This window comes from Lactuca sativa, chromosome 6 (genome assembly GCF_002870075.4).
Source record: "Lactuca sativa cultivar Salinas chromosome 6, Lsat_Salinas_v11, whole genome shotgun sequence".
Lineage (NCBI taxonomy): Eukaryota > Viridiplantae > Streptophyta > Magnoliopsida > Asterales > Asteraceae > Lactuca > Lactuca sativa.
This window is the reverse complement of record NC_056628.2, coordinates 57,742,481-57,764,816: the sequence shown is the minus strand read 5'-3', so window position 1 is coordinate 57,764,816 and position 22,336 is coordinate 57,742,481. Positions and strand designations below refer to the sequence as shown.

Below are 22,336 nucleotides of genomic sequence, written 5' to 3'. Positions count from 1 at the left end.
CCGTCGTTTGCGAGTAACCGAAAATGTATATCTTCGAGATGGTTATTACGTGAGAACGAGAACGCTCGTGTCGTATCCATAGATTGTATTCTCAATCCGAGCGATTATTCTTTTTCCATTCTACCTATTGGCAAACTTTTTATGAAATACTTTGATGTCACCCTTAGCATGTAATGACCGAGCCTCATTCATGCTGTCATTCCTGGATTCGAGAAAGCCGTTCGTTCTAACTTCCATCCGACCCGACCCTCATGATCTTCGTACATCAAAGCTTAAAAAGTCTTCCCATGTATCTCTCGTCCGAGTGATCATCAAGAAACGAGAAGTCTACAATCCTTTCCCGATGCTGTTTCTGAAGAATTCTTGAGAATTCTTTCCGAACGTGTAGTCCAGTCTCGCATTGACCTAATCCCGGGAATTTCCTCGTAGCCAAACATTAGTAAGCACGATGTGTGCAAGTCAGCAATCAGGGCATGAAACGATCACTACGAGGTAGTAGTGGCCCCCTTCGGTCGAACCATTTTCTTGGTCATGTAGATAAGCAAAGCAGTTATACTCGTAAACCTTTCCAAAAGCTAAGGCAACAAAGAATTAGTCGACACCGGGAACACCCATGGAAACCTGTCGATTCTTGGGTCCCGTCGGCTATGATCGTAGACTCGCGTAGAAGTTTCCCTTAGAACCATCGGACCCTTAGTTACTCTGCCATGTGAAAGTGTACCCACTTGTTGGAGGTCTTATCCTGGAAAGACATAGTATGCCTTGGGAAGTGTGGAAAACTTAACTTGTGGAACCTTAGACCCTTCGAGATCTTTGTTAGGAATCGATTCCATAGCCCTCTCCGAGCTATCTTCAGGACTCAGTAGCAACCATCTGGTATTCCGCATCTTTATTCGTAAGGCTTGCCGGCCTGACGAAACCCTAGTAATTCCTTTGAGGAGATCAAAACCAATGAAAATCTGAACCTTTGTGTATGAATCAATTGAGATCGTAGACTGAGAGGTTAACCATGCGTAACAAAGCCACATCCTGACAGTGAGGGTTCGCTGGAATGTCAAGCGGAGACCCGATTCCACTTAGGAGCTTGAAGACCCGAAGCAGTAGATTCATCCTCATATCTCTTTTCACTTCGTGATCTGTGTTCGAATCTTTGAATTTCGGGACGAAATTCCCTCTAACGGGGGATAATGTAATAACCTGAAATTCATATCCCTAAATGTAACCCTTCTCGCGACTAGTTTTGATCATCCAATCGCCGTTTCCGATTTCGTTTCCGATTCCGACATTCTATTAAGTCATTAATGTGGATTTTATTTTATGAATTAATGAGAGTCTTAATACCCTTAGAACTCATTCTAACGTCTCATATTAATGATCGGAACATTTCTAGAATCAACCATATCGGGTTACGGCAAATTGGCTGGGTGCGACCAAAAGCCCCGTCTAACGCCGGTATCGGGTAGAATTCTACCGTGTTCCGAACTTGGACACTATTTAAAGTGATCCAAGTCTTCATTTTGAAGCTTTTGCTTCATTCTACAACTATCACTCCAACCTCTCTCCTCAAACTAGATTTAAAGGTCCAAATCTAGAGTTTAAGGTCTCAAATCTTCAAGGTACCTTCCTATACTCATTTTGCATCATGTTGGACCTTCAAATTCGAGATTTATTCATGATTTAGAGCCTTGTATATGAGTTTATGGACCTGGAAGGTGCCTAGGCCGTAAACACATATTTAAAGGGTTTTTAAGCCCTTAAACCCTTCCAAGACACAAACAAGACTTAGATATGACTTTTAGAATATTGGTAATGGACCTAGAACACCTTAGACATGAATTTTGAGGGGTTTGTATGAGTTTACGGACAAGGCATGTGCTTGGGCCGTAGACTCCTCAATCATGGGTGTAAACTCATTGTCAAGGTGTTAGAAAGCCATCCAACACCACCAAAAGCCTTGGAATAAATCATAGAACCAACCAAAAATAGTTTAGGGACCTTAAACATAACAAAACCCTTCATTTGAGAGTTTACGGCCATAGCATGTGCTCCAAGGCCGTAAACTCCTAATTGTAGGTCATTTGGTGCCCTAAATTCATTTCAAGGCTTGTAAGGATTTTAGGAATCACATGTGATTAACTTTGGGACATTAAAAACACTTATTCAAGGGAGTATGAGAGTTTACGGCCATAGGCTCCATGCCAAGGCCGTAAACTCCCTTAAGTGTGTTATTTGATGTTTTAAATTAATTCCAAGCCTTAGGAAAAATTAGTCCAAGCATTCCCAAGTGACATTGGCCATTTATGACCCATTAAGCACCATAAAACACCCGGACATGAGTTCACGGCCGTGAACTCATGTGGTTATGTGTTTAGAGGCTGAAAACTCATTAGGAAGTTTACTCTTGGGGAGTAAACTCAAATCCCAAGTCCCTCGCTTCAATTCCCGTCCGTAGATGTCACCCGGGTCACTCCAAACACCCGTTTTTAGGTGTTTTCGTTCGTTGGGGTGTGACTTCATATCTAATTAGAGTTTGTGAATCTAATTAGATATATTTGTATGCCATTTCATGTTACATAGGAACCTCGCGTGTTATCAGGCCTCGATTCGACTCTTAGCATCCGAAATCGACACATTTCTGCGTCCGGTGAGTTCATACCCCTACCCTTTTTCAAGGTTTTCAGGGGGGGGGGGGGGAATACAAGCAAAAGTACAAGAATATCTTGTACTTAAACACATGATTTCAGTTAAATGGTTTCATAATTGTTCATTTTTAAGAATTGAAAACCTTTTAACAAACTGTTTTAACTTGCAGAGTTATTTGTTTTAACCCGATTTTCAATTCTTATTATACATTGATGTATTGTATATCATATATTCGATTGTTCACATTTAAACTGATAGAATACATAAACCATTGTAATGCCTGTAATAAAACACTAAGGTTCGAGTGTAAAAGACAGACACCATCAGAAAACATAAAACATATGTAGGTCCTTAACAATACACCTAGGCTCGAGTGTGATAGATAAATACCATCATAATACACAAACCAATTGTAATGTCCTTAATAATACACCTAGGATCGAGTGTAAAGGACAATCACCATAAGATAACACATATATATCATTTGTAACGTCCTTAATAATACACCTAGGATCGAGTGTAAAGGACAGTCATCATTAGATAACACCTAGGCTCGAGTGTAATGTTCTTAATAAAACACCTAGGCTCGAGTGTAAAGGACAGGTTCGTTAGAACATAACTAGTCGTAAATACTACTTTCCTAGTCGAAAAGTAAAGAGTAATCTTAAAGATTGGAGACACATCCTCGTAACACTTCCTTGGCACGAGATAGTGGAGGACTAATCCTGTAACCAGAATCTCCGAACGTAGGAGAGCGTGGCTTGAGTGTATAGATCTATACGGGATTGACAATCCCACACCTGGCTGCTAGCTATAGCTGAACCGAAAGGTTCATGGGTGACGAAAGTCATAAAAAGGATGCTGGCCCTGGTCCGAGTCGTATCTAGTCTGAGTATTGTTAAGGACTCACAATTAGGATTATTAACACTTTTCGAGTATTTATTAGTTTTATGTACGTAATAAAACTAATGTACGTTCAAGGATGACAGGCACACCTACACACACATTCAGGAAAACATGGGGTTTTCCTGGGGAGGACACTGAGCATAATCAGAATTGGTAATAGTTCACACATACACAGTCAGGAGAACATGGGGTTCTTCCTGAGTAACCGTAGTACGAAACTAGAAAAGTGTAACAAGTTAAATAACTGAACTACAATTCACAAGAACAATCATGTTTTTATTGTACATCATTTACTTTACTTTTCGAATTTAGAAACTAACTTTACATAAGAAAATATGGGATTTTCTTGGATAACCACTTTTTCAGGAAAACAATGGAACTCGTACATTTTCAGAAAAACTAACCGCTTATGAACTCACCAGCTTTATGCTGATTTTCAAACCGCTTGTATTCTCAGGTCCGTGTTAGATAGGTACCTGAAGATCCTTTTGTGCAAAGACGGAGTTCTTAGAAAACTCGTTTTGTGTTGTTCATATATACTATGTATCACATGTATAACTTTTGCTTTTGAAACAAATGTAAAACTTTTCTATATGTAATGTAATGGTTGTTTACTTTACTTACTATGTACGTTGGATTGATACTCAACGTGGAGTCAACCCCGGAAATGTTTCCGCCTTCGGTTTTCGGGTTGTGACAACTACATGTGAACAATTAACAACAAAAGCAGTAAGAATTAAAAATGAAACGTTAGGGTTCTTTACAAATGCAAATGAACACATGATTGATTGTGTATTATTGATAATGCAATACTTATTTATACACCACATTTACAATACAGACTTCACTACCATTACATTGTTCATCAGGGATCACTAATACTTTTGTATGGACACGTGATATCCTTCTGGATAATGACACATAAGTTGTACCTGCGAGAAAACCCATTTTGGAAGATAAATTCGTACATATAATGTATGAAGTGATATCCCTCTACTTAATAATGTATGAAGTGTTTTAAATAATTACATGATATTAGATTATTTAATGTATAGTAATTACAATTAAAGCCTAAATTATTACAATATTTATTTGTGTAACTGTGAGATTACGTAGTTGTCCTACATTAATTACCTTGGTATTAAGGTTTATTAAAATATTAATTGGACAAAATGTATGGAGTATTCCATTTACTCAATTAATACGTTAAAAAATCTTATCTTATCGTCTCTAACACAATCGAACGACGTTCCTCGTGGAAAAACGCTACAATCGTCGCCATTCTCGTCTCTTGAAGGAATCAATCTACAACAATATACTCTTCAAAGCCACCAAAAAAGCCACTGTATGTCTTCCTCACCACCATCGAACAACAGTCGCCATCATTCACCTCTATCATCACAACTCTAACACTAAACAGTCGGCATCTGCGTCTTTTAGGGTTTTGATGAAGTCAAAGCCATATTTTCCTAGGATTAAGGTCAATTCTGCGCCGCTATGTGTAGGGTTTCAGTGAATCCGCCATCGTTTTAGGGTTTTCCTTCCACCCTGTAAATGCATCTGTCGCCACCTCCTGGCAGGTAATATTTTTTTTGTTGAGATCCTTCAACATCACACCATTGTTTGATGTTTGACGGCCATTTGAAGGCCTAACTTCATTGTTTTTATTTTCTAGTTTTTTTGGAGTATGGTGGTATAAGGGCTAGAAGATTCACAAAACTATTGGATATATACATGATTCTAATAAGAATTCGTTTGTGTTGTTTTGAACAGACAAAACATGTACTTTCAGCAGTGATTGTTATTAAAGGATTTGGTGGAGTTGGTTTCATATTAGGTAGATATGATGGTGAAAATTTGCTGGTAATTAACCATATAATTTCATAATTGAATGCCACCTGTACAAATTGAATATATGTCTTATGTTTTTTATGTTTCTTATTTGATATATCCAGACTTTGCAATTATGATGTTGAAGACTAACAATTTTGTGTTTGTGGGAGTTGTATATGGACTGTAAAACAGGTAAGCAAAATCTTGACCGATTTCAAATTTGATTATCCTAAATCCATTCGTTATTTTTTATAACATTTCCTATGTGTGTATATTTTTATAGGGTTGACAAAGGTTTTACTAACAAAGTTCTCATGTGTTTTCTGTTCCAGAATAATCATAATTTGTGGTAACTTTCTGCATCTTGGAGTTTATTATATACTACATTTTAATTAGTATTTAACAAAGAGTCTAATTATTTAACAAAGAGTTTAACTGTAAAAGTGCATTAATGTCGATGTCTACTTTGCAAGTTGTTTTGTTAGAGGTTATTTCCATTTTGATAATTATAAATTATTATTTTTTGTTGAATATTGGAGTTGAAAGATTTTGAGCAACTGTTTTGGAGTTGTTTGTAGTTGTTTTCATGGGTAAAGTTCATTAACCCGTGTGAATAAAATTATGGTATCTACCATTATTTGATTTTGGATGTGATTAAATCAAATTTAATGAATCTTAGTGGTAAGTCAATAGATGAACGATAAATATTGAATCTCACTTGCATGTTCTTTTTTATTTATTTGTTTGTTATGTGAACTTACTACCATTTACTTTTTTTATTATAGCAACCTATTTCCATTTCCTTTTAATACAACACAGTATTTTCAGATTTTTTTTCCCATAAAATCATTACATTATGCAAAATCTACCAAATTAGTGTGGTGCTTTTTTTGTTTTTGTATTATGTGAACTTGCATTATTATTGTAATGTTAGTTTATGACCACACTTTTATATATTTGTTTTCTGATACTTTTTAATCACAGAAAATTTGGTAGACTACAAGATGTAAAATACTACAAGTATGGAAGTATATGCGCACAAAAAAGGTACACAAATTAAAATGTTTTCCTTTGGAATATTGAATACTAATATAGTATATGATGCTTGTTTGTGTGGATTGCATTATTAGTGTTGTTATTTTTTTTATTATATATGAGTTTTGTTGATACAAATATCTTTGAATGAACACAATTATTGTTTTGATAAGTGATATAATTGAAATACACTGAACTAAAAGGTATAAATCACGGAAATAAATATAAACAATGAAATACGTACCTGTTTGTGTTTGATTAACTAAGCTAACAGATGTTTACGACTGTAGAAATGAAGAAATATTGATTTACTAATGTGAATATCAGTATAAACGAAGAGGTAAAAACATAGAAAAAAATACAAAAAAAACCCCTACATTTAATAATTATTTATTAAATGAAACCTTAAACAAATTGTTTTTGTAAAAATCCCGGTTATACATTTGGGTAAAGAGAACATATTACTATTACTTTTTCTGTTGGTCAATTGTTTTCACATAAATTACATGATATTATGAGCTAAAAAACATAAACGATTACAATAGAGACGGGGAAGGATGAAGGGATGACACAAACCATGAACTGATATAGTTTTTTGTGTGCATGAATATAAGTTGGATTGTTGTTGCATCTGTGCCTATAAACACAAGAAAAACACACAACCACACCATTAAAGAGAGAGTTAGAAGGTAGAAACAATTAGAAAACACACACACAGACGCACATAATATTAAAGATACCTGATATGTGTTTTTTGTTTTGCACAGGAATATAAGTTGGATTGATGGCTGTTTCGTTATCTGGAAACACAAAAACAACAAACACCAATTGTAGAAGAGAGAGAGAGAGAGAGAGAGAGAGAGAGAGGGGGGGGTTAGAAGGTAGAAACAATTACAAAAACACACACACGTATAGCATTAAAGAGACCTGATCGTTTTTTTCTACAGGAATTTGTTTTGGCATGCTAGGGTTTTAAAGAGAAAGAGAGATAGTAAGAGAGTACGTGTTTACAAAATTTAATAGACATTCAAATTTTTGTAATCAAACTCTAACTGACCTCCACTTAAAAAGGGTTTCCCTCTTATCCCCAAATTTGTTTGACTGAGCATTTTGAATGTTATTGGATTCCAGCTAGCAATATTTAAGATGCCCGTTTTTATTATATTATGCATTAAGTAATTGTAGTTCATGCTTCAAATTTTATACTACTTAAATTTAAGACTTTCTTGTCCTAAAAGAGCTAAATGCTTTTTAAGGTATATATATATATATATATATATATATATATATATATATATATATATATATATATATATATATATATATATATATATATATATATATATATATATATATATATATACTAGCCGTAGACCCGCACAAAGCGGCGGCGAAAAATAGTTTCTCGTTCGGCAATAAGTTCTATACGGAAACGTGTTAGATTTCAAGTAACACAAAACATATGCATATTGTTATCGATCGGTTTTACGGCAACAAATAAATGTAACCCTCGTAATACAAAGGAAAATAAATATTTTGTTGTGTAGTGTACATTTATAGTCCTTCATTTTAGAAATCATGACACATCCATACAAAGTGACTTGCTTATACCTTTATTGGTATTGATAAAGTTAATAAAAGGGAGAATCAAAGTTAATCTTAACAACCCGGTTTGCTTGATACAGATAAGTCTAAACGAATATATCATATTATTCACTTTACTATCTAAAGTTTTAAACCGAAAAATAATAAAACTAATACAACCATATTTCATGGAACATGAATAACAAATGGAATACTAATTTTCTATTAGTCATAAGTCATACATAGATATTTTTTCTTAATGTTAAACAAAATATTTGATTTTACAACTGATTGGTCAATTTCGATTAGATGGCATAAATAATAAATAAAGCTTAAAAAATTTCAAATAAAAGGGCATATATAATGGATTATTTGTTTTATTTTAATTGGATAAGAGATTGGGTCAAATTTTTGGAAGAGATAAGATTTCAAAGGTAATCAGATTAAAATTTAATATTATTTTATTCATGATAAGTTATACTTTACGCTTAGAGAGTTGAACGTCTTAAAAAGATAATATTATTCTATTGGATCTATTTATAGAAATAGTAGGATTTCTTTTATAAGTTAGTAAAGATATATATATATATATATATATATATATATATATATATACATACATATATATATATATATATATATATATATACATATATATATACATATATATATATATATATATATATATATATATATATATATATATATATATATATATATATATATATATATAGTCAAGATCAAATAAGAAGAAAATTTTTGGTAGGAAGATAAGATGTTTTTTTTCTACATATTTTTTTCGCAAACAAACAAAATGAATCATTAGATGATTCATTTGTAAGATGATTCACAAGAAAAAATTCTCAAAAAAACATCTCGATGATTAATTTATACAATGATTTTGTTGTTATTCACTAAAATTGTCACAAAAGTGAATTTTTTCTTAATTTACTTAAAAATGAATCATAAAGATGTTTTTTTAGAAATTTTTTCTTGTGAATCATCTTACAAATGAATCATCTAGTGATTCATTTCTTTTGTTCGTCAAAAAAATATGTAGAAAAAAAACTTCTTACCTTCCTACCAAAAAAAATTTCTTACCGGATATATATATATATATATATATATATATATATATATATATATATATATATATATATATATATATATATATATATATATAGGGTTAGGTTATTTTGTTTTCACTATCTATTGTGTGCATGTATGACTGATTTTGGACCAATCATTTTAGTTATTTTAAAAAATTAATTAATGCATATTACATGTTGAAGATATAATAGGTATTAATTACATCTTCAGCATTTAATAATCATTAATTACTTTCTTAAAATAACTAAAATGATTGGTCCAGAATCAGTCATACAGGCACACAATAGATAGTGAAAACATTTGAACCTAACTCTATATATATATATATATATATATATATATATATATATATATATATATATATATATATATATATATATATATATATATATATATATATATAGAGAGAGAGAGAGAGAGAATTATGTTCAAATGTTTTTAACAACTATTGTGTGCATGAATTGACCAATCAGAATTTAAGAAAAAAGAAATCATTAATTAAATTAATAAGGGTATGTTAGTAATATTACACATATTTATTAATTAATATCCAAAGTTATACCTTTATTTAAGGGATCAATTTTCATTTTTCTATTAAAACCCTATTCTACCATTTCATCTTCAGCCGACGCCACAACCACTTCTTCATCTTCCATCTCCATCTTCAATTATCTTCCTCCATCTCTGCTGTTGGCCACCATCGTCTTCAAGCCGACTTCTGCTGATTATGAGGTAAACATTGATAATCATCCTCTCGACACTCGATCTACTTCATGTATCACCATCATCTTCTTGCAAACCCATCTTACTCATTATTTATAGAACCCTAACCCGCCACCACCAAGCTTCCTGCTCGTTACATCTCTATTATTCATCTTCCTACACCAGCATCATCTTCATCACCATTTTCCGCCACTATTCTATTTGATTAGGTAAACATATTCTTAAAACATCATACACTCATCCTCTCTACTTCTAATCAGAGGTAATCATTTGTGAAATTTTGGTATGTAATTAGGTAATGGTGTTCAAGGCATCTTTATTTTTAAATATATTTGATGTTGGTGCATTTAGTTGTTCATTTCATTAGTAATATTCTACAAAGCGTGATGATTTGTGTGTGCCCTAAAGGTGTTTGACGAAATGATGTGGGTGGATTTCATTTTTTATCACAATATTTTTGGTTTAAAAAAGATGTAATGACATAAAAATATTGATACTAATGGTTGGTTAATATTTTTTCTTAGGAAATACATTCCTTATTCCTTTTTTATTACTTGATGCATCTTTAGTGGTAATAGAGAAATGCAATATAAAATAGCAAATTCGAAAGGTTTTTAAATGATGCCATGAATACCTTATGCTTGAAGATCTTTTCATGCTTAGAATATTTTTGATGTGTTTCTAACACCTTCCAGGTTGGTGATAATGTTTATATAGCTAAAATAGAGAAAGAGGATGATTAAAGCATTGGTATTTCATCTCAACTTGTGATAAATACTCGAATTGCTTTTGGACTTTCACACATAAATATACTCATCTAGGTAATTTTATTTATTTTATTAATTTATGTTGCAATTTAATTAGATAAGTTTTCATGGTTTCATTACATATACTAATAAAAAGAAACTATTATATAATGTATTCTAACAGAATACTAATTTAAAAAAAATCAAATACACAATATAGTAAATTCTGTAAGAATACATTATGCTTTGTGTAGTGTATTATGTTAGAATACACTCGGTTAGAATTTAAAATGATAATTACACTTTAAGTTTACTGATTCTTTAAGAATTTTTGTTAAATATTTTATAATATATTTTGGTTACACAATAGTAATGGGTAATTATATGATGCTACAAATGGTAATTGCATATATATTCTATCAGAGTTAAATGGTAACTACAATTTATATTTAATGATTCTTTTAGAATCTTTGTTTACTTGTTAATCTTTTTTTTTTTTTTGTAATAAATATTTCTCTTGGATTGCCTATTATTCTGCCAGAATAAAATCTATGTATTTAGCCAGAATGCATTCTATGTATTTTGTCATTTATATATATTCTACCAGGATATTTAAAGTGGTAGTTAATTGCAAGAAACATGTTTTTAACCATCATTAGTTTTTGTTGTATTTGTGATAGAAATGACTGGAAGAATGCATTGAAGACCTAATAGGAATAACTTGAAGAATGAATAAAATTTGATCATACTCACAATTTTAGAATGTTGTTATTTTTTAAGAATTTTATTCATTTTTGTTGATATTCTTTTAGAATATGTATAATTGTATTAAAATGTATAAGATTTTTAATCTGTAAGAATATGTATGAGTTTATAATTAAGTTCGGATGTATAAGAATATATTAGAATGTTGTTATTTTTAAACCTCAAATTCAATAATGTTGTTATTCTTCAATAATATTATAATAGAATAAAATTCTAAAAGAACATCATTCTAACAAAAAAATATTCTGACAGAATAAAATCAGCTATGTATACAAATTACATTAGAATTAAAATTGAATTAATTAAAAAAATTCAGATTTTTAAAATTAGGAGAATTAATTATCCTTAAAAATCTGAAAATTTCCTTTTATAAATGTAGTTAATTGTCCAAAATACCCTTTTGCTAAAATTTGTGTGATTATATGATACATGTTATCCTATTCTAATATCATACACCCTCAAATCATGTCCATTGATTAATGACATCCGTTGGTCCAGATCTGTGCATTCTGACACAATAGTTAGTAAAAACAAAATAACCTAAGCCTATATATATATATATATATATATATATATATATATATATATATATATATATATATATATATATATATATATATGAGAGCATTCAATTGAGAACATGTCTTATCGCGAGAACATTTGAGAACAAATTTGGACCACACAATTTTTTAATTAAAATTATAAAATAATATTCATATAAATCAAAAAATAGTTACAAACAATTAAAAAAAATCACTAACTAATACCACTCACCACCTAACCAAAACCACCCACCACCACTACTTACCACCCATCACCACCACCCATCACCACCACCCACCACCAACCACCCACCACCCGCCACCAACACCACCCACCACCCACCCACCACAACCACCACCATTACTAATCACCACCAACCACCACCTGCCACCAGTATCACCACCCACCACCATCACCACCCGCCACCACCACCCATCACTACTACCTACCTCCACCACCAACAACCACTACATACCATCCATCACCACCACCGCCACCACCAACCACCACCCACCACCCATCATTACCCATCACCTACCACCACCCGCCACCACCCACCACCACAACCACTACCAATCACCACCAACCACCACCCGCCACCACCACCACCTACCACCCACCTCCACAACCACTAACCAACAACCACCTGCCACTACCATCACCACCCACCATTATCACCACCCAACCACCACCACCGGCCACTACCACCCACCTCCACCACCCACACCCACCCATCACTATCACCATCACTCGCACCCACCCACCCACCACCATCACCCTTCACCACCTCCCCGCCTCCACCACCCATCATCACCACCTGCCGCCACCACCCCCACCCCCACCTATAAAAACCACCACCGGTCACCACCAACCACCACCATCCACCAACCACAACCATCCACCACCACCACCAAACATCACCACATGCCACCACTACCCATCACCACCACCACCGACCACCCACCAACCACACAACCATCACCCACAAACCACCACCCACCACCCTAACCACCATTCACCACCACTACCACCTACCTTCCTTCACTAACCATCACCACCCACGACCCCCATCACTTACCACCTACGACCACTACCACCACCACCACCACTCATCACCTATCACCACCACCCACCCCACCACCACCACTTTACATCCCCATCTCCACCACCACCACCACCCACTGCTACAACCACTACCACCATATGTGATTAAATACATATAATCACATATGATGTATATAGACAAGATTCATTTTCGTATTCTTCATTCAATAATTTTTTTCTCATGTATTTAATCATACATGATTATATAATATTTAATCACATATGATTAATGTGGACAAAGATTTCTTATTGTGTTTTTGATTCATTAGTTTTTCTCGTATATATAATCATATGTGATTATATGTATCGAATCACATGTGATTATATGTATCGAATCATATATGATTTATATGTTATTAAATCCATATAATCACTTGTGACTAAATACATGTGAAAAACTAGTGAACCAAGAAAACAAAAATGAATATTGTCCACGTAAATCATATGTGATTAGATACATATAAATACACATGATTATATGTATTTAACTAAATATTATTTATGTGGGCCGTATTTATTTTCGGGTTTTCAATTTAATAATTGGCATCGTGTATTCAATCACATGTGATTATATGTATTCAATCACATGTGATTATATGTATTTAATCACATGTGAAGTTGACAAAGAATGATTACACACCACCACCACCCACCAACCGCCACCACTATCCACCACCCATCACCACCTATCTCCACCACCACCCACCTCCCACTACCTACAACCACCACCACCATATGTGTTTAATGCATATAATTTATATGTGTTTAATCACATAAATCACATGTGATTAAATACATATAATCATATTTGATTATACGTATCTTCTCACATACGATTTATAAAGACAAGTTTCATTTTCATGTATTAGATTAAATATTTTTCTCATGTATTTAATCATATGTGATTATATGTTTTTAATCACATACGATTAATATAGACAAAAACAACTTTTGAATCTAGAATACAAAAAACAAATCTTGTGTATATAAAACACATGCCATTAACTACACGAAAACAAATATTGAATTGAGAAAGACAAACCGTATCGTGTCCATAAAATTATTTATGATTAGATACATTATACATATTATAATAACATGTGATTAATTACAACAACTACGAATCTAGAACGCAAAAATGAAAATTGTCCACATAAATCATATGTGATTAGATATATATAATCACATATGATTAAACAGAACAATTATTGAATCCAAAATGTGAAATTGAAACTTTTCCGCATTAATCATATGTGATTAGATACATATAATCACATATGATTATATGTATATAATCACATATTATTTATGTGGACTCAATTTGCGTACTCAATTCTATATTTTGTGCTAGTGTACTTAATCATATATGATTATATGTATCTAATCACAAATAATTTATATGGACAAGATTCATTTTCGTATTTTCTATTCAATAATTGTTCTCATGTATTTATTAATACATGATTATATGTATGTAATCACATATGATTCAATATTTGTTCTCGTGTATCTAATCACATGTGATTATATGTATCTAATCAGATATGATTTATATGGACAATATTCGTTTTTGTCCATATAAATTATATGTGAGTAGATACATATAGTCACATGTGATTAGATATATTTAATCACATATGATTAAAGTTGAGAAAAAACAATAATTGAATTGAGAACATGATAACGAATCTTGTCCATATAAATCATATGTGATTGGATACATATAATCACATGTGATTCTATGTATATAATCACATATGATTTAAGGTGGACAAAATTCATTTTTGCCTTCTCGATTCAATAGTTGTGCTCATTTACTTAATCACATACGATTATACATATAATCACATGTGATAAAATACACGAGAACAACTACTGAATCAACAAAGAAAAAATGAATTGTGTCCAATTAAATCATATGTGATTAGATTCATATAATCACACATGATTAGATATATTTAATCACATATGATTAATTTGGATAAAGATTTGTTTTCATGTTCTTGGTTTAATATTTGTTATCGTGTCTATAATCATATGTGATTGTATGTATCTAATCACATATGATCAGACAATATTCTTTTTTTCCAAATACAATCATATGTGATTAGAAACATATAATCACATCCGATTAAATGTATTTAATCACATATGATTAAAGTGGAAAAAAAATATTGAATCGGGGACGTGGAAATGAATCTTAGCCACATAAATCATATGTGATTAGATACACATAATCACATGTTATTATATGTATCTAATCGCATATGATTTATGTGGACATTATTCATTTTCGTGTTCTTAATGTAATAGTTGTTCTCGTGTATTTAATCACATGTGATTATACGTATCTAATCACATATGATTTGTGTGAATAAGATTCAAATTCACGTTCTCAATTCAATATTTGTTATCATGTATTTAAACATATGTTATTTTATGTATTTAATCACATACTATACGATTAATATGGACAAAAAACAACTATTGAATCGAAAACAAAAAAAATGAATCTTGTGCATATAAGTCATTTGTGATTAGATCATATAATCACATGTGATTTAATACACGAGAACAACTAATGAATCGAGAACGCGGAAATGAATCGTGTTTCCTTGTCTCACTAAAGAACAAACTACATCCTTCATTTCCTTGTTCACTCTACCGAATTAGGGCATCCATGAACAATCACTACAAGAAAAATAGCCTTTAATGACGCGCAAACAACGACACTCGCAGATTTAGGATACGCATTCTTGTGTGTCCATAAAAATAATGTTAGGTTTCCAAAAACTGAAGGATAGAGGACACATATTTTGGCGTGCCCTTAAATTTGTGTCTAAAAAAAACACAGAGGGCACCTTTTATAAATAGTGTGTCGTCTAGGCCTGTCGTTTTATAATATTTTAATGAAACATGCGACTCCATCCATGTAGCATCTCTGTATACCTAAGGAGGGAAATGAAATCCCAAAAATCAAAAGCACCGCTAATTCTCCTCTTCCTTGTTTCCACCAGTTATGCTATTGATTTTTTGATTCGTTCACACTCTAGAACAAGTACATACATCACTCTCTTATCATTCTCCTTTAATTTCTTACTCTTGCAATTAAGGATTTAGGGTTTTTTCATATTATTGTTCCAATTTTTTTGTTCAGGTTTGGATTTGATTCAAATGGCATCCCTAAAGGAAAGTCTAATGCGTCGGGCCGTCGGCCCATGGTGTCGACAGTCCATCTCACCATCCCAGCTGCCGGAGGAATACCTGGACCACCGGTGGTAGTAGGTCAGTACAAAGTCAACGATTGAACCCAGAAATACAAATCAGAAGACCTGATCGCTGGTACTGTGATGTTTTCAAAGACAAACTTTTGAGTTGAGTGTTCGTTTCCCTTTAGTGACCCGATTTCTTAAAAACGTTGGTGGAATTGACTCCGGGAGTGGGCGTGCAGGTCATGTTGTTGCATCAACCGTAACCCTAAAACACATCTATGAAATCGCAAAGGTGAAGCAAGTAGATCCGTAGTCCAATTTCTTCCACATCGAGTCTCACACTAACTGGTTCGGCATCTACAACTCCCTTGATTGTAGCGTCGATCAATAACTACGAACCCTAATCACTAACTGCATGGATAAGGTACTTGTTGGCTATTCTATTCATCTTAATTTCCCCTTTCATATATGTTTTTCATTAGTTCTTTATCTGTATAATCAACCACTTTCTCCCAAAGATGAAAGGATTGTTTCTCCAAATCCTTCTCCAGATGCAACCCTCACAGGGTCCATGAGAAATATATCCAACTAATTATTGGAAGAGCATTATTGAAAGCCTAACTGGTGTTCTTGATACATTCATATTTTTCGTGCTCATGAGTTTGAGGAACATGCTGATGGAAAAACTAGGCTTTTATTATTTCTTTTCGTTAATTTTGTAACTTCCTTTTGTTACTTCTTTTTGTTACATTTTCTTGTAATCTGCAGGGGGTCTTCAAGGAAACATGGATAGGGGTAAAAACAGACAATAATCGTCATATGAAGCTTATGCACTTGTATCTTTTTACAACAAGGTGCAGACCACTGCTCTTATATCTTTTCTTTTGTCCTATTCCTTATGTAGTAACAACCTTTTTCTAGGATTTTGTAGATTATGAAAATCATGACATGTTTGCATCTGTGGAGACAATTTGGAGATAAAAGTCTATGAGTTATGCAATTTTTGAAATCAAGATCATTGATTGTTCTTCATCTCTAGAATATGATTTTCTCCATTGTATGATAAAACCCTCCAAGACAGTCATTACCAGATCAATATCATAAGTTTGATGATGATCACCAGAAGAGTCATGATCATGTGAAGGTAATAATAATATCAAATCATTTGGTGTTGCCTCCTCTAACTGAAAGCTACATTTCCTAATGATTATCATACGTATGGCCAGATCAATATCATAAGTTGGATCCGTAACTGAGTGTATTGAAGCTGTGAAGATGTCCAAGCATGCTGGGTGGGGTGTAATGGCCAGTCACCGAAGGTACAAAAATCCCTTTCAAAATATATATAAATTACTTTTTCCAAAAAAATAAAAAATATATAATAATATTTCTTGAAATATGAAATAATTTATTATGTTTGCAGTGGTGAAACAGAGGACACCTTCATTGCTGATCTTTCTGTCCGTTTGGCTACAGTAATTATCACATTTTTATACAAATTATATCATTATTATTCTTTCATTAATTCAAAATTATAAATTTCTTGTTACTGATTCAAACAATGCAACGGAACCTTCCAGGGTCAAATCAAGACTTGAGCTCCTTGCAGATCTGAGCGTCTAGCAAAATACAACCAGGTTGACTTTTTCTCCCTTTCTTCTTTCATAATTTTTTTTACTTTATTATAAAAATTAAGTTAGAAAACAATAAGTCAAGAAAATGAGTCTATACAATATGTTATTCAAGACAGTTTTTAACGAAAATTATTGGTGGATGATATTATCAGCTTTTGAGAATTGAAGAAGAGCTTGGTTCAGAGGCAGTTTATGCAGGAGCAAACTTCCGAAAGCCAGTGGAACCTTAATAGATTTGTGTTGACAGATATGAGGAAGAGTTGTCCATAAACAATTACCAATCTATAATAAGCACAATTTAAGCAAAATTAGCCTACCAAGCAATATCTTGACTTTAACTAATTACTGACAACTACCAATCTATTGAAACTGTTTACTTTATGTGCAAAATGAGTGTACTGAAATTTATCATATGCTGGAGCCTCAACAACTTTACAAACCTTCAAAACATTATTATAATTATAATAATTATTATTAGAGTAGTTGGTGTTATTACATCCTTCAATTTTCCTTGTGTTGTTCTTGGTGAGCAATAGCATTACAACACTTCTTAATATATTGATTATCATTGATAAAGATGAGTTTGGCATACATGGAGTTCAAAAACATATATCAGGTTCAAACCTTTTAGCATCTTGTTGACTTTTGACTTTTTGTCTTTGTGCATGAGGGAGTTTACCTTTGGTTTATTTTATATATACTAATGTTGTAATTGGTCTTGATATTGTTTTATAGGGAGAATGTTTGTCAAGAAGTTGGGTAATGTAGTAACTCAGATATTTGAAAATGCAGGGAGCTTTTACTATCTTTTGAGAAGGCAACAGGGAAAAAACCACTGGGGATCATATTCTATAGGTATATATAAATATAATTTCAAGTGGTACAATTAAAGAAAAAAAAACTAAATCTTCACTTTGTTTTTTATTTGGAAGGATGGTGTAAGTGATGGACAACTAATGAGCCGAAAGCAACTTTAATACAAGAGTGGGGACACTGTTCTCTGTAATAATGCGGTTAAATTCTATACATTTTGTTTATATCCAGGTGTTTTCAAGGCGAGAAACATTTCCAGATTTGGATTATGTTGACTTGGTGAGTTCAGTGGAAAAACTCGTTATACTTTGAAAGACCTTAACGACTAGGGACTAAAGGTATCTTCTCCTTGATTTTTAGGCTTATTATAACCTTAATTAGTTGAGCCCTTTACGAGGTTATTATCAATCTATATGCATCCATGGTGATGAATCGACACTTGCAATCCAAGTTTTAGGTTAAGCTTCTTATAATTCTTGTATTGTGTCCTTGGGTTATTTTCTTTTTTGATGGTGGGATGTCAAAATAAATGGCTCTTATATAGACTACAGAGCGAGAGCTATGTTATTCTTGTCTCTTCAACTACATTTAACTAAAGAAACACAATTATCTTATTAAATTAAACTCAAAAACCATAGGGCATTGGTCTTGTAAACACTGGAATCACTCAAAACTCAAAACAGTATATAACAAGAAACAAATATTCAGTAGATTTATGATATAATGACTTGTGTTGATTGAGTTTTTGATGAATTGGTTCCGGGTGAAGGGTATAAGGATTCAGCTCAAAAGCTGAAGGCATTTAAAATGTGAAAGAGCTCAGTTCACAAGATATGGAAATGAACACAAGCTAGCAGGATTTTCAGCAACTCTACAAGCCATTATTTCCTTTGTTGAAGATGGGTAAATTATATACATATCACCATCGCTTATTATTATTATCTTTTATACAGGTGGATTTACTCTTGTTTTTCTATATTTATTTTCTCTTAACTCTAATAGTTTGGTTCATTGATCTCTTTTTTTTCAGGGGCGACCGAATTCATTTGATTAGGGCAGGAAAACACAAGGTCAGATAAGAAATGTTGTAGTTTTAACAAAATATACTAAAACCAAATATGGTTTTTTTTTTCTTTTTTGGTAGACAGGTAGCTTTTCTTGTAAAAGGACCAATTTATTTAGTTTGCATAAGTTGTACAGAAGAGCCTTATGAGTCATTACGTAGTCAACTGGAACTTCTTTATGGCCAGGTTGGTACCTTTTTTTTATTTTACATTCTTATTATCATTATTATATGATTTTATACATTTGAGTTTTGAGATATATCATTTTACATGGGATGCAGATGGTGCTTATACTCACAGAGTCTGTAAGTAGATATTTTGAGAAGAATCCAAAGTTTGATATGATGCCTTTACTTGGAGGAACAGATGTTGTTTTCTCTTCCCTCTTCCACTCTTTTAGGTTGGTTCGTTTTATCTTATTTTATTTTCAAAATTATAACAATGTCAGTATTCCATCAAATTACAAAACCAAAAATTATGCATTTCATTGTTGTTTTTTTTTTCAGGAACCCTGCCTCTTTTCTTCATGCATACACCTATCTTCCCCTTCCTTGTGAAACAAGGCAAGCTGTTGCTGCTATCTTGCAAGATGTTTCTGATTCAGGCGTCATCTATTCAATGCTCATGAGTAAATACAAGGTTTTTTTCTTTTTTTTTCTTTTTACCTCATAAATGGATTTCTTTTATGTATTTTATTTTCTTCAAATGCAGGTTGTGAGTCTTGTAGGTGCACAGAAAGCACAACTCCATCCTGATGACATGCTGCTTCTTGCTAATTTTGTCATGGCATCTGAATCTTTTAGGCAAGTTCATTATTCCATCACTTTTTATTTTCCATATTAATTGTGTGTGTGTGAAATGTTACATGTTTGATGCAGGACATCTGAGTCATTCTCCCTCATATGTTTACCAAGACACAATGCCATGCCCTTTCTACATGCTTATGTTCATTATTTTGATGTAAGTGAGAGAAACTTTAATTAAGTTTTTCTTATGATATTTTTTCACTACTCACTAGTGATTGTTACAGGATGATACATACCTGGTGTTGCTAACATCTAATTCTGATGCCTTCTTTCATCTAAAAGATTGTCGGTATGTATTTATTTATTCATTTGTTAAAGAACATTCCATTTAATACACATTCGAAAACTATATCGTATAATTTGATTTATCAATTAATTTGATTTCAATTAATTTGGAAAGGTCACACTGTAAGGTAATTATTTGATTTCCTTTCTTATATATTATATATTTTCACAATAGATTTAACATTTAATGCCTTTATTTTACATTGATGCAGGTTGGTAAAGCTTATGAGGCAGTGCAAGAATGTGAAGAACTAAAGAAGAAATGTTTGTATTTGTGAGTATTGCCTTCTCTTTCATTCCTGCTTCGTTAGTTATTGCTATTATGAAGGTAGGCCACTCTCCGGTTGTATTTTTCACATAATTGACAAGGAGCTGTTGTATCTATTCAGACTAGGCTTAGAGCAATGGTTGCAAGAGATGAGTTCAGAAGAAGAAGAAACAAGGCTACAACTATAGTTCAGGTACTATGGATGAATTATATTAGTAAAGTATTTAAGAAAATGATTAGAAACAAGGGTGAATTTTTATAGATTTGTTAGCTACTTGCAGGTTGATCTTGAATAAGCAAAGGGGCAATGGATTGTATTTTTTGTATCTAATTCGTTTGTAAATTTTTGTTACAACTTCTATTGATTTGATTTATCTTTCCATGGAACGATTATTTGTATGACATTAAATTTATGCAATGGATTCTATTTTTTGTATATGATATTTTATTTTCTATTATGAAACATTAAATACAAATTTAATTTGAAAATAAGTAAATCTATAAATAATATTTTTTTTAAACATTTAAAATTATTATACGCAAAAATGTGTGTCGTCTTCATTTATGACATGGCCTTTCTTGACGGGGGCTTTCTTGATATGCATTGCCTGTCATTAACACGCGCGTCGTAAGGTTACGACACGCGAATGCGTGTCGTCTTCCTTTATGACAGGGCCTTCCTTGATACGCATTGCGTGTCGTAAACGTGCGTCGTAATTGCGTGTCATAAATGAGCATCGTAAATGTGCGTCGTCTATAGACGACGCGCAAAAGTGCGTCGTCTCTCTTTATGACAGGGCCTTCCTTGACGCGCATTTGCGCGTCCTCTGAGCCTTTTACGATGCGCAATGAGCGTCGTAAAAGGCTGTTTTTCTTGTAGTGAATAACATAAAACAAGTAATACTTACATAATACGAGTGACTGTAACTTAGCTCCTTGAACCTGAAAATTAGCTAGCCTGAGATAGATGAATCCTTTCCTTTCTGAGAACCTAAACATCAATTATAACATTATTTATCTTGTGCTTTGTTGTATTACTCTTAGAAAACTTATGCACATATTTCCTTATTTTCTCTTTGATTGTAGTGCTCTGTTTGGGATCTGTTTTCTTACCTTTTAACCTATTATTAAACTTTGATAAAATAACATTGGTAAAGTTCCCCATTTTATCTTTTAAGGAATATGAAGATCTCGTTCTAATGATTTTTGGTTGATTTTATATTAAATTTACAAGTTAGTAACTTTAAGCTATCACTTTCTGG

General features: G+C 32.6%; 1 protein-coding gene across 1 annotated transcript; it reads left to right on the top strand.

Annotated features, from left to right (window-relative positions):
- Positions 1–5,103: 5,103 nt before the first annotated feature.
- LOC111905441 (uncharacterized) lies at positions 5,104–21,084 on the top strand. Its single transcript, XM_052764915.1, has 22 exons — positions 5,104–5,129; positions 5,250–5,386; positions 5,505–5,565; positions 5,666–5,676; positions 9,737–9,843; positions 13,611–13,729; positions 16,150–16,277; positions 16,390–16,505; positions 16,973–17,040; positions 17,628–17,679; positions 18,771–18,776; positions 18,883–18,930; positions 19,475–19,554; positions 19,682–19,721; positions 19,800–19,901; positions 19,997–20,115; positions 20,222–20,354; positions 20,427–20,518; positions 20,594–20,675; positions 20,746–20,810; positions 20,922–20,934; positions 21,019–21,084. Exons 1-22 carry the CDS (start codon positions 5,104–5,106, stop codon positions 21,082–21,084), a joined length of 1,671 nt encoding a protein of 556 aa, XP_052620875.1.
- The last annotated feature ends 1,252 nt before the right edge of the window (positions 21,085–22,336 follow it).

Coding starts and splice junctions, on each gene's coding strand:
- LOC111905441 (XM_052764915.1), top strand. CDS start 5,104: ATGCATCTGTCGCCACCTCCTGGCAG. Junction 13,730..16,149: donor TACAACCACCACCACCATAT/GTGTTTAATGCA, acceptor TTTTTTGTTCAG/GTTTGGATTTGATTCAAATG. Junction 19,555..19,681: donor ATTTCCTTTGTTGAAGATGG/GTAAATTATATA, acceptor CTTTTTTTTCAG/GGGCGACCGAATTCATTTGA.